Raw genomic sequence first — 18,133 nt, 5'->3', positions numbered from 1 at the left:
CGTGGTTTCTGGCCCCTATCTAGCACACTCAGTGTGTGTTGGTGTATAAGCGATACAGTTGTCCTTTGTATACGATAACCTTTCTCTTTTTTTTTTTTTTTAATGTAAATAGCTCTCTGGTTGCAGAACAGACCTTTCAAAGGCAAAGCGCAGTATAATGAGGTTGTCTGGAGCTCGTGGATAACATGAACCAAAGCCTCGGGAAAGTATAACATTGCCCTTCCTGTAATGTCTCTGAAGTGCTCACTCAAGCTGAGGTGTTTGAGAGGACTGCACAGACTAACTCACTGGTCTTCATCCCAGCAGATGGGCCACCACAGAGGTTTGGCCCAGACAAGGTGGAAGTTGATTAAAAAAAAAAAAAAAAAGAGAGAGGGAGAGAGATAATGCAAAGAAAAGGAAACAGGAGACCCACAAAGGTGGGAAAGAAATCTAAGACAGAGAATAGGGGGTACAAAATAGAGATTGTTTTCCAACAAGAAAATACTGAATGCAAAAATATGGTGCCAAATAAATAGTAATAATGTCAATGTGGTGCTAGTTATCTCTATCTTTTACAAAACCAGAAGATATTTAGAATCATAGAATCATAGAATATCCTGAGTTGGAAGGGACCCTTAAGGATCATCAAGTCCAACTCTTGACACCGCACAGGTCTACCCAAAAGTTCAGACCATGTGACTAAGTGCACAGTCCAATCTCTTCTTAAATTCAGACAGGCTCGGTGCAGTGACAACTTCCCTGGGGAGCCTGTTCCAGTGTGCAACCACCCTCTCTGTGAAGAACCCCCTCCTGATGTCAAGCCTAAATTTCCCCTGCCTCAGCTTAACCCCGTTCCCGTGGGTCCTGTCACTGGTGTTAATGGAGAAAAGGTCACCCGCCTCTCGACACCCCCTTACGAGGAAGTTGTAGACTGTGATGAGGTCTCCTCTCAGCCTCCTCTTCTCCAGGCTGAACAGGCCCAGTGACCTCAGCCGTTCTTCGTGCGTCTTCCCCTCCAGGCCTTTCACCATCTTCGTAGCCCTCCTCTGGACACTCTCCAACAGTTTCATGTCCTTTTTATACTGTGGTGCCCAGAACTGCACACAGTACTCGAGGTGAGGCCGCACCAGTGCAGAGTAGAGCGGGACAATCACCTCCCTTGACCTACTAGCGATGCTGTGCTTGATGCACCCCAGGACACGGTTGGCCCTCCTGGCTGCCAGGGCACACTGCTGGCTCATATTCAACTTGCTGTCTACCACGACCCCCAGATCCCTCTCTTCTAGGCTGCTCTCCAGCGTCTCATCGCCCAGTCTGTACGTGCAGCCAGGGTTTCCTGAGAGCACGATGAATTACAGTCTCAGAGATGGGTAGAGGGTGTCCTGCTCTGCTCTGGTGACCGGGGACAAGAGAGCACAGTGAACCTTGGGCCTTGGTGCTGTTGTCATTGACACCTCAGAACCCATGGGGGTTTTCTCTGGAGAAGTGTCTGGACGCCAGACACATATGCTAGAGCACCCCAAGAGACATGGTGCGCCCATGTTTAAGCAAATGAATTTCACTGTTCTTGACTGGGCCATATTTTGCTACAAAGCAGAAAAGTAGGAAGGACAAGTAGATCTCAGCCTAAGGCTGGTCAGGGGTATGCCTACATGGGGAGCCTGAGAGCCAGGGGCTCCAGAGCAGCCACAGCCACAGGCTGCCCCTTGTGCAGACCCCAGCAGGGGACATGAAAGGAGGAATGCAGAGCATGGGAGGGAGCTGAGGGCACTGTAGCCCTGGGTTAAGCAGCAGCTAAGGACAGTGAGTCTGGGGACAGGAGATGAAGTGCAATGAAGGTGAGGATAGAGAAAAGCTGGTGATGGGGGGCAGGGGAAGATGGAGAGTTGGGCATGATCTCGGAGCTGTACTGGAGAAATAATAGGAAACTAGACATGACAACTAGAGTAAGGGTGACTTTTGCAGAATGCAAAACGATAATAAAAAGTTACAGAATAATTTATTTTAAAGTAATTAATAGAAAAGAAGAAGACAGCTGGGCTTAATGGAAGGACTTTTTGTTTTGCTGGGGTCAAGAAAGCATTTTCTTCAGGCCAAGGCTGAAGGTCTGGGCCTGCACCTGCCCCCCTTAGATGTGCCTCTGTTGCAAGGCAGGAACAAGCATCAGCTCCAAACAGTAGGTTAGCTGGACAGGTGAACTTTACAGGAGCATGGGTATATCCTTCACCCTTGGAGGCTCCTGTCTGTAAAATGTGTGGCAGCTCCAAGGGATCCGTGACAGGATTTCCTCAACTTAGCCCCTTTCCCTCCTCTCTTCCACACCTTCCCCTTTTACAGAACTCAGAAGAAGTACATTACTTTTTCAAGCCCTGCAGCTTCTGGGGAGAAATGCCAGACATTTCATGCTACTCAGATTTTTAAGTCCAACCAGAGGCTCAAAGAGAAAGACCTGGGCTGCAAGCACTGGAATGACTGAGCCAATCTATGGAAGAGTCTAGCAAGTAATAGCAAAAGTCACAGTCATTTAAAAACAAACTAGCCCTAGGGCTACAGCTGCCCAGTGCTTGCTATGGGTGTCCAACATGGTGCACAGCTCCTGATAGCAATGAGTTAGCTCCTTAAGCCATGCAGCTGTGGCCCTGGTCCCCACCACTGAGAGGGGAAGAGACAGCTCAGGGCAAGTAAGGGACATCATCAACCAAGTGGGAAAGACATGTGCACTAGTCAAATACTGCACTCCTTTTAATTGATTCTGTCCAGAAAGTCTAAAGCCTTCTGGTTTTTCACTGTTTTGTTAGTAAAAAATAAAATAACCAACCAGGTATGCCTGTGTTTGGACACGGGACACATTGCTCACTGGTTTGTCCTCTGCCCCTATGTTGAAATGCTAACAGCTCTGCAAAAATAACTCATCAGGCTGCACTGGTGATTCAGCTAGGGCTTTTCTAGGTTACAGAAGTGTAAGGAGAGTCTTTGTAGTTTTTAATTGTAGGCAAGCAGGAGTAGTGTACAGAAATAGTATTTCCTGCCTGCAGTTTAAATGCAACATGATGGGTGTCTCAGAATAAAAGTAAAACAAAAACTGTTTACAAAAAATTGTCTTTAACACCATTTCAGTAATGACTTCTCCACACTGGTGACAGCTTTTGTAAAGTTTCATTATGAGAGAAGTGCATGGTTTCCCAGGAGTTCCAGGCATCTAAAAGAAAATCTTGGCACTTGGGAGGCTGCTTTCATTCCAGTAATTGCTTAAAGAGTTCAAACATGAGCTTCCCTCTGGCCTTTAGCAAATCACTTCCTTTTTTCTTGGTGGGATAACTTCTGCATATCTCACGGTGACGTGGAGAGGCTTAGTAAATCAATTTGTAAAACACTCCAAGTCCCATGCAGGCATTAGGTGCTGAGATTGCTGCATGCTGTGTGCTGCTTCCCTTGGACACCACACTTTCAGTGCACTGAGAGCAGGCAGAACTGCTGGAGGTGCTCCTTCTGGTCCCACTTTCTTCCCAAGAACTACCATAAGAAAGATTTTGGTCAAAATAGTCATATACAAATAACACCAAGTATCTGAGCAGGTCCCAAGGCAGAACAGTTTGAAGTTCTGACTCAGATTTCATCCTTATCCCACTTCACAGTTTCCTGAAAGCTAAACTGGCCCTGTTTGCATTCCTGCAGACAGATATGCACACCATAAGCTTAAAACCTATTTGTCTTCAGATGCCCACTGAATTATCTGTAAATGTTGAAGCCTTCCAGATGTTCCAACAGGAGATGTTCCTGCATCTCCATCTGGCACCCACATACCCCCATGTGAGAGGAAGGGTGGGGAAGAGGTAGGCTGCCTTTGGAGAAGTAACCCGTGTCCATAATGCTGATGGGATATATCGATGGTGCAGCTTTAATTAGATGCTTAAAAATATGGGTTTTAATTCAGTACTTAAAATCTCAAGGATAACCTGTTTGTTTTTAACCAGACTTTACAGATATCTAGTACACTGCAGAGGAAACATAACAACACAGCTCCATAGCTGAAATAATTTGTTATACTGCCAGTGGAGCTGTGATAACTCTTTGTAGGTCAGTCTGCACCCAGAGTTTTTTCCTCTGCTGTAAATATTACATATGTACCATTTAAGATTAATTGCCTGAAAGGTAATACTTGACACCTGTAGCACTTTCCAGGTGAATAAAAATGTATTTCCTGTAAAGGCAGAAATATTTTGGTATCCTTTTCTAAGTTATGGAGGAATCAAGGCAGAGAAGTTAAAAGCCTTTCAAGCCAACACATCAAGTGCTGTTTTCTGTTGGTCTGGTAGAAAATGCTGGTGAGACACTAGCCTGAACATTTTAGCCACTGTCTTCTGTACAGGCATCCTTTTGGGTCTGCCCCAAACTTCACTGAGGGCTGCAGGGGATGACCCAGAACAGAGCAAAAAGCACATAAAGAGTACAACTTTTTAGCAATACTCAAAAGAAGTTGCACGCAGTGTTTGCGGTGTGCCTTCTGCCTTCAGTCTAGTCCTCAACTCTTTTTGAACTCTGCAGCAAAGTCATGCAGGCTTTTGTCAGCTTCCTCTTCCCTGAGCACTTAGGAACAAATGCTGCTTACCTCGGTAGGTCTCCAGCTCCTGGCAGATGAGAAAACCTGGGCGAATCTTGGGGCAGCAGAGAGGGCTTTGGCACAGCCGGTGGGAGAGCTGGACTTTGTCCTTAGCCATGCGATGGGACTTCTCCCAAGTAATTGCTCCAGCTCCAACACAGGGTAAAGAAACAGATGTTTCTGTGCTTTGACATGTACTGGTGATGGCTGAAATCCTACTGCTTTGGATACCAGACTCTCCAGAGGAGCTCTCTTTCCGTGTGTCAATTTTTACTGTTGCGGTCTTTTTTTTTTTTTTTTTTTTTTTTTTTTTTATTCCATCTATATTTAGTCAGAGATGGGATTTGGAGGAATGTAAATAAGTTGAATATATATCTGTAAACATATGAACAAACTTGGCAGTCCACAGTCAAGTGGTCTGTTAAATGTGCTGACATGATCACACTGCATTTTGACAGATTTAGGAGCCTGCCTGGCTTCCCACTCATGCTCTCTCTCTCTCAGACACACACACAAAGTCTCATTCACATTTTGAACTGTGCTAAGCATGCAGGCTGTGCAACAGACAACCTGAAGCTTCTTTCACCCTTAGTTAACCAGTTTCTGTTACGTAGACAGATGGATAGATGATTTACTTGCAGATCACCAGATGGGTAACAACCAGTTTCTTTGCTTTTGTACAGAGATCTGCAAAAGGCTCAACCTTGTGGGCTGAGGAGTGCAGTCAATAGGGTTACTGCTGGGGTGCCCTGCTCCTACAGCTTTGTCACCCTGAAGGGTTTTGAGAGCTGTGAGCACAGAGATGGAGTCCCCAGTGCTCCAGCTCGTCTGCTGAGAGGCAGTCTATCAGAAGGAAAAACGTATTGGGCTGGAGCCTCTGGAGTGCACATGCTGGTTAATATATCCTTGCAGAGGAAGTGTAGTCAATTCTCTGCAAACGGTCATCCGTCCTACCAGCCAATAATATCAGGTGCTGAAAAAGTCCCTCCATATAAATTATTTTGTATTATCTAGCCATCCTTTACACTGGCCAGTACAGGAGCAGTATGCCTGCCAGCTGTTCTCCCAAGTTTCCCTCGGCGGCAGCATCCACATCATCAGCCTAAAGCAGCAGTGGCCTCTGAGGTGACACACAATGTGTTCTGGGGAAACACATTTTACCCAGAAAATGAGATAATTCACTGAATTCTCCCAAAGTGAGAAGACAACTGGTTTCAAAAGTCCCCCCTCTCCCCCCCCCTCCCCCCCCTTTCTTTTTCCCCTTGCTCTTTTAAATACGCAGCAATGGCTGTGAACACTGAGATCTTGCTGCTTTTCAGGGATGTGGTTTTGTGCTATTAATAAAGAGAGGCAGAAATGCTCAATGATTTCTGTTAATGCAGAGTGAGGTGTGTGCTCAGCAGAAAAGTTGCATTTCAGGGGGATTTGGAGGTGGGCTTGTGTGTGTATACAGAGATAAATATATATATCTACGTTAATGAGAAAAAGAAGAGGGATGACCATTTTGAGGGGGAAGTTGAGGGTCTTTTTAAGCTGCTTCCCAGGGCCTTGTAAAGAAAAGCTGAGTGGGAGTGAGAGAATAGGTATTTTCCTCAAACCTTTCTGACGCCAGTGGCTGAATTGCTGGCTTTGTTTTGTTTCTTTTTTTTCTTTTTTTTTCTCTTCTTTTTTTTTTTTGAATGTAGGAGGACGACTAATTCCCAGATCTTCTGCATTTATCCCACGTGATTCAAGTAATCATGATGCTGCATGTGAAGCCACTGTCTAGATTTCACTTTTGACCAGACACGTTTCAGTGGATGCAAACTGCCCGGTCTGTGCTGGCAGAAAAGCAAGCAGCTGCTGCAGCCCCCTTTACCCATCATTGCCTTACAACCAGCCGCTGGGCCTGGCTGCTGCCGGGCTGCTCCACCCAGCACAGCCTCTTCCATGAAGACTGTGGGGTACAGGCACGGTGTTTGCAAATGTGGCCAGCGACCAGCTCCATCATCTGTGTGTGATGCCAGAGGAGGAGTACGTGGAAGGCAGCTTTTCCTGGAGGAAGCGGGGATGCCTCGGGAAGCTCCTGGGGAGGTAGCAGCATGTGCCACTGCCTCTGCCGTGTGCCGGACACAGAGGGACAGCAGGCTGGGAAGGTGGGGGAAGGAGGGGGGGAGAGATGCAGACAGAAACATCACTGCTGAAATCTTTGCCATCTGGCTTTAAGAAGATGAACATGCAGCACTGTTTTTTATGTTTTTTGTTTGTTTGTTTTTGTTTTTAATTGGCAGTCAGAGGAATTTGGTAGTTTTTTTTTTCTTTTCTGTTTCTGAATTTATTTTTTTTTTTTAATCAGCATTTTTAACACAGCCTCCTAAACTCCCTTCTCCTACTCATTCCCTTTGCTTGCCTATGCAGAGCTACTAAAGGCTTATAATGGAAATATTTTTGCATCTATGTAGTGGAAAACACCCGTTCAAACCGGATGTTTGAGATCACAGGGACTGACCCAGAATCTGCACTGGGGCAGACATGAAAGCATGAAAATTTCATTCACAAAGGTTTTCTGGGACCAGCTCTTTTCTGCCTCAGCAGAGTCACGCACATGCTGGCTCAGACGCTCCCACAGCGCTTCCAGCGCGGAGCCAGTTGCTTTCAAAGTTATGCAGGGCTACATCCTTAATGGACAGAGGCCATGAGCGCAACTGGGAACAATTACCAGCTGAATAAGACGTTCATCTGCGAGGGGTGCGCTTCTGCCAGCTACTACCCTTGGATGGCCCAGGGAGCGAGAGGCACAGTCAGTCCCACGCCTACTTGTTTTCCTTCCCTCCGCTGCCACGGTTTCAACTGATTTTGATTACCCTGGCGCCAAATAAATGAAAACATTTCATAGACATATAATCACCCGTCACTGCGAAGAAAGGAAAAATGCTTGTGTACTGTGTGTTTATAAATACGCCTAATGAAAAAGGGAGAGCGCTGCCCTTCCCAGCCTCGTGTCACATCGGGAAAGCCAGCCGCTGCTCGTGTCCCAGCGTGGTCCGGGGGTGCTGTGGGGGGATGCATCGCCCTGCCCTCTCCCCCTGCCTGGGCTTTGACGGTCAGTGCGGGGTGTGAGAGGTAAGCGGTGCCAGGAGAGCCCAGAGCAGCATCAGAGCAGTGTGTGGAGGCGGTGAGCTGGGAGGGGAAGGTGGTGGGACAGTGGCTTGCAGGCACAGCCTGCTGAAGCTCGCTCAGGAAGAGACTGGTGCGGGTTCCAGCGGATCAGGGCACGTTGTCGTGGCCAGGTAAAAGGGAAGAGTGGTTGCGGCCAGCTCCTCAGGAGGCTTTCCTAATGATTTGGCAGTGGACTTTCTTGATGTATTTATTTGTTTTTAGCTAACAAGAGTGTTTGTTTTGCCTCTGTGTTTTTAAGGAGAGCGTGACTTGTCACGTAAGGCTAAATACAACTCAATATGAGAATGTCATGCCCTAAATGCAACCTTTAAAAAGGCCAGATCCTCTGCTGTAAGAAGAAAATAAATGTGTGTAAATGTCATGACAAAGTGCCACTAAGATGTATCCATTAAGCTCTTTTGACCCTTACCTTTTACCTGTCAGATCTGCTGATAGGTTACTGATTACATCTGCCTTGGATACATGAACACAGGCATACTGCTGTCCTTTTCCAAACTATTATCTGAGCTGCACTTTGTAGAAGGCCTTCATACCAAGCTTCTTTCCTTCTGAAGGTATTGTGAGCATAGAGCGGAGTAGAATAAAAACAAAATGGATAAAGTGGACAAACGGATAAACTGCAGTGGCAAGACGTCATGCCAGATACTTGTGGAGGTGGATGCTGCTGCAGGAGCAGCTACATTGCCCCACATAATGTGCACTTGCAAGACCAGTGTGGGCAGAGAAGGAGAGCCATGAGATTGCTAAGGGCTCCTTCTAAGTTGCTGCACCTGGGCACAAACCTCCTGCAATAGCAGAGAGATGCAAGTAGATCCACTGCTCTGAATGCTGTGAGCTGCTCCTTCTAAGGTACAGGCAGCTTATAATTCACTTTTATTTATTATTATTATTATTATTTTTCTTCAATGCTATGAAGCTGATGCAGTATGTCAGTTTTTGTGACCCTATTGTAAAAGTGTTTTGTGTTCTACTGGAAGTCTACAGTCTACAACTTCCTCGTGAAGGGGAGTGGAGAGGCAGGCGTTGACCTGTTCTCCTTAATCACCAGTGATAGGACCCACAGGAACAGTGTCAAGCTGAGGCATGGGAGGTTTAGGCTGGACATCAGGAGGAGGTTCTTCACCAAGAGGGTAGACAAACTCTGGAACAGGCTCCCCAGTGAAGTAGTCACTGCACCAAGCCTGTCTGAATTTAAGAAGCGTTTGGACTGTGCACTTAGTCACATGGTCTAAAATTTTGGGTAGACCTGTGTGGTGCCAGGATTTAGACTTGCTGATCCTTATGGGTCCCTTCCAACTCGGGATATTCTATGATTCTATGATTCTAAGTACCACAATAAGAAGAGGATTATTGTTTTTTCAAGAAATGGTCAATGATTTATTTTTCTTACATTGTGATGGAGGATGGCTTTAAAACATTTTTATCTCCAGTCATGCTTCAAATCCTGTCCTTTGGCTTTGAAAGACTGTCTTGTAGTACTTGAAGATTTCAGATATGGTACCAACACCAAAGAAAAAACTGCAGCCTGACATGGGCTGTAGAACAATGTCATGCCTTCCAAAGTAGAGAATGACCTTTTTTCCTGGAGCCAGGACACCCCAGGCATGTAACTGTCACCTGGGTGTGGGCTGGCCAACAGCACAGGCTAGCTAGATTGTCTCACCTGATAGAAACACAGAGCTTGAGAGTAAAAGGGACCTAGGAGGTCATCACTTCCATCCTCAAAATTAAGGAGGACCAGATCTATCAACAGATAGCACCAGTATTTCAAGCATTCCCATTCTTCAAAACCTCCAGTGATGACAATTTTACAGTCTCCCTGGACGGTTTATTCTAGTGTTTAATTACCCAAACAATAAAAAGTTTTTCCTCATGTCTAAATCTCCCTACCTGCAGCTGAAGACCATCACTCCTGTCTACCTACAGTGACGACAGAGCACAGCTTATTCCCTTCCTACTTGTTAGCACATGATGGGTTTGAAGACCAGTATCAGCTTTCCCTGGAAAGACTGGGAAACAATTTTAGCTGAATCTAGCCTATAGACCACATTCTTCAAGGCCTTCTCTGTTGGCCTCTCCAATTTTCCCATGTTCTTGAACTATGATGGACTATGGAGGGCTTTGTTGATACTGTTTTCCAGTACCGACTCAAACAGAAAGACTAAGCTGCGTGACTTGCCCATGACACTCAGCACTTGCTTTTCCTGTAGCCAGATAACGCTTGCACTGTTAACTACCAGCCCCTTGTCTTCCTCTGCAGAACTTCTGCTGAGCCAGTGTTTCTCCAGCTGGTGTCTGTGTAGCTGATTATTGCTAAACACAAGACCTGGAACTTGCACTGGCTGAATTTCACCCTCTTTATTCACAGTCTTGCTCACTGGGCCAAGATCTTCTAGGATTTTAGTCCTGTCTTCCAAAGCTTTTGTGGTTTCCACTCTTTTGGTAGCACCAGTAAGAGTAGGGTATGTTTCCTTTCTGAACGAGTTAACATGGGGGGGATTGCACCCAATGTTTGTTTTCTTTGTCCTTTTTAGTTGCTCCTCCACACTGTCTTATCCTCCACCCATTCACAAGTAGGCAAAAAACAAAAAAGCATGAGATGGCTTCCCTCTTTTCCAGATTTCTGAGAATTTATCTAATACCCTCAGGTTCCCAAGGGGAGTTGCTAACAGCCCTGGGACAGCTTCAGCCAGCTGCCAAACTATCCTAAGGTTCATTTCCAATGCAGTTCATCTGATGTCAAAACACCCAAGGGCGCGTCCCCACTAGTATTTCAGTTTGAACCAGGAGTGTGCTTTTGAAGCACGTCCCCTGTTTGTTCCCCTGAATGGCACTTGGTCTCACACTGTGTAGTACTAATGGGACATAAGAACCTGATGACTTTCAGATGATGATGATGTGGAAAGTGCACTCTGGCCCCACTCAGTCTATGGGTCAGACTAGCAGTAGATTGAGGCAAACCTCCCTGAAATATGCATGATGTAGGAGTCAGGTCCTTAGCACCGGCTGGCACTATTACTTCCAGCGATTCCTTTCTATATACGCTTGAACTCTCGCCTCGCTGTCAACAACACGACTTTGTAGCCAGCTCCTCGTAGCTGACCAGATCCACAAAGACATGCATGAAAGATGTAACATGCTATGTGGTTTCCTTGGGCTCTGTTATCAGGTTTCCTTCCCCTATGAACAACAGACTGACTCTTTCCTTGGAGGGCGAGTGTTAGGTTACTACTTGTTTGACACACTCAGGCACGTGCATACAACCTCCCTGCAACTGTGGAAATGCTCCCGGGTACTGCTCCTCTGAAACGCCCTTTGTAGCCAGGCATCTGGCTGTCATTAAGGTACAATTTAACTCAAAGAAAATCCCTTCTTCCCTCCTTCCATCATTAAATACAGGGAGGTTGAACATGTCTGCAAGAGTCATCACTGGCACGTGTTGCATAAAGGGTTCAGAAAGGACAAAAATATTCTGCCTGCAGTGACGTAGAAGTGGTCGTGCGCTTGATAAAACTGCACCTCCGCTCCCAGGAAAGTCACTTTCATCTGGTGACTTATGTTAAAAGCTGCTACATCTCTTAATGAACCTGAGCAGGTAACTTAAAGCAGACCATAACTGAGTAAAGATGCACAAATGACTATTAACTTCTATTTAGGATACTGACCAACGTGGGTTTTCTCACATATTCCTGAACTTAGACAATTTCAGGGCTGCTGTCCAGGCTCTGATGTCAAGACATAACTGGCTAACTGTGCTACCCTCTGGAAATGCTATTTGAGGTTTTTCTTATGATGCTATGTCATTGTCCATGGCAAAATATTTCAACACCACATAAAGGACGTGCTTTATGTATTATTACCAAATGATACAGAAATGTACTAAGTTCCTAAGGAATACAGAAGGAAATCTGTTGTTGATCATTTCTGCTCAACTTTGATGCAGATTGTTTTAATATTTTATTTAATATGCATTTAATGTGCCTCCCATACAACAGCTGCCTTTTTCCACTGAATGCCACAGAAATGTCTGAACAAAAGAAAAATGAAGTGAAGGTAATCGAGTACCTTGTATTTTGCATGTGTGCATAAGGTGCAGTTGTGTTTTATTGTGAATGAGGACTTTTTTCAAAGGTTCACATTCAAGCTCTCAGCAAATTTATTCCCTGCTTTGAAAGGTAGCAAAGGGGAATTAAAAACAAAACAAAGCAAAACAACAACAAAAAAACTACTTTGCACAAGTGAAAAAAGTAGAATTAATAAATAGAACTCTAGTCTTTCACAATAGTTGCCTTCTACTTTGTAGTGCCACAGTTCAATTTGCATTAGGGCGGAACTTTTGCTTCCTGCTCTAGTTGTTCTTCACTTTCCTGGCTGTCCTGGGAAGCAGGCATTTCGTGGTGCTTCTTGTCTGATTGCTCTAGCCTTCAAGGATGTACATCAGCTCGTCTTGTGATGCTTTTCAAAAGAAGACAGAATTGAAGTGCCCTTCATCTTAAAAACATTAAAAACTCAGACATTTATTAAGAGCAGACAGAGAAACGAAACGTAAAGGAAAAAAAAACTGGCATATATTTGGCCCCTTCAGTCATAAAGAGTCAAGCTGTAGAAGATGTTTTATTCTCAAAGCAGCTAGAGGAGAGCTCAGCCACTCTGGTGTTGGGTTATTTTCCCTCTCTCAGACTTCTTCAGCAAATTACAGCCACTATCTATGTCACTGTCTGAGCCTGAAGGGAGAATGAATAGTCTTATATATCACTGAAATTGTAAACTGTTCAGAACAGTAACTAAAACTTACTGTGCAGTTGTACAGCACGTGCTCCCTGAGGCTGGCAGTACAGTTTCTAGGAATATATAGCTACAGAAATGCATCACTGTGACTTCTGTGATGTTCCCCCTTTACTTCTCCTTTAAAAATTCTGCTTTGAGGTGTGTTCCTTGGTCTCTTCTTCTCCATTGTTCCCCTCTAGTCACCTCTTGCAGGTGCTTAAGTGAACATTGCATTAGAACAGGTTGCCCAGGGAAGTGGTGGCATCACTGTCCCTGGAGGTGTTCAAGGAAAGGTCAATGCCAAATCTGCCAATGGCAGATTTCTAGCACCTTTGGCGAGACCACTGTGAATTTATCCAGACAAAATTTCTCTGTGTTTTTCATTAACCGCCCTAAAAGGGGCACAAGAGGAAATAATACTTAGGAGCTGATGTACTGATTAGCTGGCATGTTACCCTTACTCAGAGCGTGCCAAGGAAGAAACAAAACCAAACCAAGTGACAGCTGCTGGTAAGCTTTTATGGCTATGGAAATGAGCTGCACTCACTCCCAGTGGAAGTCCCAGGATTCACAGTAAGGCACAGAAGGCTCCCTCCCTTGAGCGCACACAGGAGCAAGGCTCTGCTTCTTCACAGTCATATGACCTCAAAGTCAGATAAACATACAGATAAGGAGACAGTTCTGTTTTTTAAAGGGGCAGAGCAAAACCTAGGATGTGCCAGGCACTCTTGAAGAATGACAGCTCCGTGGGTCGATTAGGTCACAGCACCAGCGTGCCTGGCACTGGGGACAGCAGCACAGCCCCTACATTGCTAGCTTCAAGCAAATAAGCGATTGCCAGCACTCAAAGAGAAAATAAATAAACTTAAACAAACTGTGTTTATTTTAAGACTACGGTTCAAAAACCAGGGGCTCGTTTCCAATGACATTCCTTCCATTGAGTTCAGCAGGCATTAGATCAGGTCTTCAGATGTTTGAAACCGTGATTTCTGCCGATATCTCAGTGAGCAACCTCCTTTCATGGGTTTCCTTCTGCTGATGCCATTTTATCCATCTGTGTGGTCTGCTCTGAAGCTCGGTGTGCTGTGCTGCTGCAATCAGAGGAGATACAAGGATTCCCCAAATGCTTTCCCTTGAGGGTATTTGGCATGAGACTTTTCCAGGGAAAAAGAACCTTTGAACACTATCTGGTTGTACGCCTTCAGAGACAAGCACACAGCAAGTAGGATTCAGAGTTCAGGCTGGGAAAGACATCCCTGCCCAGTTCACTACAATTTCTCAAACATGCACACCCACACTTCGGGCTGCAGGCTGCTCAGTTATACTGACAGGTTATTTTTTTTTTTTTCTGAAAGAAATCCTGTGGCAAGAAACTTGTATGACATGGATTGACAGCGCAATGGATTTTATCGTTCATCCACTGGCAAACTGGTCCAGAAGGAAGACAATGCCAGTTTGTTTCATGGGATTTGCTCCTGGAAAGCAATGTGAAACTACAGGATCACTCTGAAACTGCAGTTAATGGTGAATAATGTGGAGCGAAGAGAAACAGAGCTCCAGGATATCCAAAATTTTCCAGTGGTCACACTACTGATTGCAGCAGGATTTAGAAAGATTTCCTCCCCAGGGATCCTACTTTTCATGGCAGGTCTCCATTCCACATCACTTTTTTCAGCTAGGTCCTGACAGGCTGGAAGACACAGTAATCCCCCAAGCAAAATGGAGACCAGCACCAGCTTTTACTGATCGCCTTGATTGTTCACTGAAGCTAAACCAGGGGGAAAGACTTCTTAAACAGAGATGTGTGCAGTAGTTATTAGGAAAGCATACGCCATTGGCACGATTTGTATTTTGATGCTGTCAGGCATTGACATGTTGGGAAGAAGGACTTCTAAAAAATTATAGGCCACTATGGCCAAGAGTTTTAGAAGCAGGTAACAGTGCTGAGTGCCTCATTTTCTGATGTGAAACCATATCTGAAATTATGAACTAAATTAAAGGGACCTAACCTTCAGAAAGGACCAGACCTCCTATCACCAAATCGCTCCACAGGCTCATCCTGGCAGTATGGAAAATCATTGGCTGCTGCTGACAGTTTCCACCATCACGTCTATGGAAGACTTTCTAACCAAAGGATTATTTCAGTAAGATCATCTTCCTTCCTAAACTGAAGGGAGCTGCTCGTTTTTCCTACAGGTGTGCTAAGGTCACAGCGCTAAACTTATGTCAACACAAAAAGCAGTTTTGCATGTTGTTGCTTTCTGTGTTGTGGTATGATCTGTTTTATGTGCACACTTGCAGCTCGGGGTAAGAGGGTTCTGGCATGGTATTTCAGGGAGAGTTTTCCTCATAATTTCTAGGACTACTGAATAAAAGGCTGCAGACACAAAGGTGAAATTCTGTTCGGGATAACTCTAAGCTTATAACAGGGAAGCTCCACTGAAACCATGGCATTGGGCTATGTTTAGCTGCTGAACAAAGAGCAAAAATTAAGAGAGGGGGTTGAACAGGATTCAAAGGTTGTAAAAACAGAATGAAAACTTTTCATTTGCAAGATTTACTCCCATTCTGGTGTCTGCTTTTTTATTGCTAAACACTACCTTGAGGCTAGGAGGAATCTCATACAGCTGTCATTGTATCTCTGTAGGTTGGCCAACACATGACAAGCTTATTAAGTGATGTGAACAGAGTGCTATTGCTTGTGACTGGACCTCTCATCAGCCCAGACTCCCATCCTGTGACTCACCAGTACTTCTTTCCCTTAGGAGCGAGCCTAAAAGGAAATTCACATCACCGTTAACTCTTATTAGCTTTCTACAGTGTACCTCATCCCACTGACAATTGTGCATAAACTGAGCACATTTTGGTAAGAGAATACATTTATTACGGCACCACCTCCACACTGCATTATCAGATGTGCTGATGCTGGGTGGAAGAGTGGCCCAATATAGGATGATCGACATATAAAGCAAGACTGAAGCTGCTTTTTATGGAGCACCCTTACTACACCCCATCCTGCTTTCAGCATTTTAGTCTGTTATACAAGTAAAGGTGTGGATGTTTTGTGGGCAGGAAGATAGCAGCCTCTGGGAAAACAAATGCCTTTTTTGCTTGCTGAAGAGACCTTGCTCAACACAAAAACAGACTTGATGTAACGGCTACCAGCTGTTTAGGAGAGTGGGGATGGGATCAGCTCCAGTCATGCCTGCCACTAAATGGCCATGTGTGGATAGGTGCCTGGCTCTTTGCTGGCCTGTAGGCAAAGGCCTTCAAATACAGATACTCTTACAACCACATCAGATTGTATTGTAATCAAATGAGGGTACAGTCTGGGGGCTTGTGTTATTTTTTTGCTTTGACAAGGCCCACCAGGACAGTCACTGCAGGTGTAGTGGTAGAGGTGTGCTGCAGCTGGCAACACAAGAAACTCAAACATTTTTTGGCAGGATGTGCCCAAACTTCGGCTGTCCTCCGCTTCAATTTAGCATATCTCCAAGCCAGCAATTAACACATCCAAGGAATTCACATTGAGGAAGGGGAAAAACCCCAGACATTGCCATAAGTTCATATGGAAGAAAAGGCAAGCAAATACAACATGGAAAAATGAGGTAAACAACCCCCTTGTAGCCCTTTTTCTTTTGTTAAGCTGTTTCCCAGGTTGCAGTGTTAAACCTTTCCTTCAGAAAGTCTATGACAAAAACTTTTTTGTACTGGTTCAAGGCAGATTGTCACTTCCATTCTTCTTCATTTAAGGCCAGATGAACAACAGTACTCCTCTGCTTTATTTAGTGGTAAGGCTTCATTTATACGATGCTGCATACCTTTTTCATGAATCTTTGCCTGTTTTCTCTAACAGAGTCAGCCCACTCTCACTGCAGTTTATGCAAGACTCATCCATTTCCCTGATCAGTCTTCCCTCTCTGAATTTACCTCTGACTTTCCACTTATTGCGTCAAGTGCAATGTTTGTGTCCTCAGCTCCACGACACTTCTTGCTTCTCCTCCTCTCTCTCTTTCCTTCTTCTCTTGACTATTCTCATGCTATGCAATTGCTATTGCAAATGGCTGCTCCCCATCCTCTTTGTTCACCCTTTTACATCACAGTCATCTTTTCTCTATGCTGCCTCTTACACCCTAAACCTCCTTCCAAATCCTGCTTGTTAGGCATTTTCCCTAAGTCAACTAAGACCAGGCAGGGGGGCAGTTAATATTAGGAGGATTTTTACTATAGGCACATAAATAAATTTGGTATGCATTTTTCAGCAAGGTTCCTTCAGCAGTGTGGCATCCAAACCCTTTGCACAGCTTTAGAAAATCTTCTCTGGGAATCTACTTGGTCTTTACAGGGGATGCCCAGGTGGGCATTCATCAGGTTTCATACTGAATCAGACAGGAACTCAGTGGAGAGGCAGTTGCAGACTATTGTGGCAGAGGGCAGTAACTAGGTGCAAGTCCCAGGCCACCAGCTATTTCACCCAAACTACCACCAGACATGGCACCACACCAGGAAGAGGTTGGCATAGTCATAAAGACAGCAGCCTTCTTTGAGAACCTGTTACCAACTGCAAGTTTAATTTATCCATGATCAGCAACATGCTGATGTTCTTACAGTGAGTGAGCCCTACCATAAATATTGAAGTCTTTTCTAAGCAATTCGATGGAATAAGGTATTTTACTAGGATTTTCTGTGAAACACAGATGCTAAGCATTATTCTTGAAACCCACAACAGATAAGTAATTTGTAGTTTTCTCACTAAGTTACTTGAATTACTTCTCTTTCTAAAGTAGCTACTTCTTTCTAAATAGCTATTTAATTTATTATTTTCTCCATTTACAGGAAAGCGATGAGTTGCTTTGAAAAATGTCACCAAGAGCATCCAAAAATGTAAACAGTGGAACATAGCTGATGACAGTATCTACACAGTCCTACTGAAGTGTCTAAAAACAAGAAACCAAAGAGACGGTGAACCCTGCAAAGCTTTCCCCCACTCATGAGTAATCCTATTGATTCCAGTAAAACACCTAACATGAAGAAACGTAAGCATGTATTACCTGTTTCACTGTGCTTGCTTTGTGATTTTATCGATGGAAATTCAAACTCAGCCCTTGCAGGTTTAATCCAAGTTCAATTCTTGCCACTGGTTTTTGTTAGGATATTATTTATCCAGTTTAATCTGGTTCTCTCTTTTATTTTCAGCCAAATGGGATTTTGCTGATGCAGCAATTGAGAAAATGTACAGTGGTGGCACATGTCAATGTAAAGGACAGGTCAGGGCTCCAGCTGGAATTTGCTCCCCAGTCAACGAGAAAGGGAAAAATGGAAAAGTCAGCAGGGTGGGGAGGTACTTGTGTTAACCAGTGTGCACCACCTCTAGGCACTGCTGTGTCTGTCATGAGGGAGTAGCACACCCTTGGTACTCACTGGTTCTCGCATGAGGTTTAGCGACATGTAGGATAGATCCAAATTGGTGCTGGCTTGCAATATTTGCAGGAAAGTTCAAAATGATCTGAAGTTTTATGCAAGTTTCTATGTGCATAAAAATTTAGGTGCTTACTGGATATTTGAGGCCTTTCCTTTTCCCAATCTTTCCTGGAATATTTCCACTTTTCTTCTGCCTCTTACCTC

The 18,133-nt window shown here is 44.6% G+C and overlaps 1 protein-coding gene across 6 annotated transcripts in view; it reads left to right on the top strand.

Moving 5' to 3' along the window:
• Positions 1 to 7,471: 7,471 nt before the first annotated feature.
• The window catches only part of RUNX1 (RUNX family transcription factor 1), a 169,911-nt gene continuing 159,249 nt past the window's right edge, over positions 7,472 to 18,133 (top strand). The window contains exons 1-4 of one of the 6 annotated variants that reach the window (XM_035315727.1): positions 7,472 to 7,684; positions 15,955 to 16,116; positions 16,262 to 16,299; positions 17,345 to 17,544. In XM_035315727.1, coding sequence (XP_035171618.1) covers positions 17,499 to 17,544 — 46 coding nt within the window. In that variant the 5' untranslated portion in view covers positions 7,472 to 7,684; positions 15,955 to 16,116; positions 16,262 to 16,299; positions 17,345 to 17,498. Of the gene's footprint in view, positions 7,685 to 15,930; positions 16,117 to 16,228; positions 16,300 to 16,975; positions 17,021 to 17,344; positions 17,545 to 18,133 lie in introns of those variants that run through there. The other 5 variants (XM_035315722.1, XM_035315723.1, XM_035315724.1 and 2 more) reach the window with 5 other exon arrangements.

Source organism: Oxyura jamaicensis, chromosome 1, assembly GCF_011077185.1.
Source record: "Oxyura jamaicensis isolate SHBP4307 breed ruddy duck chromosome 1, BPBGC_Ojam_1.0, whole genome shotgun sequence".
Lineage (NCBI taxonomy): Eukaryota > Metazoa > Chordata > Aves > Anseriformes > Anatidae > Oxyura > Oxyura jamaicensis.
Note: the sequence above shows the minus strand (reverse complement) of the source record. Positions and strands in the feature narration are given on the sequence as shown.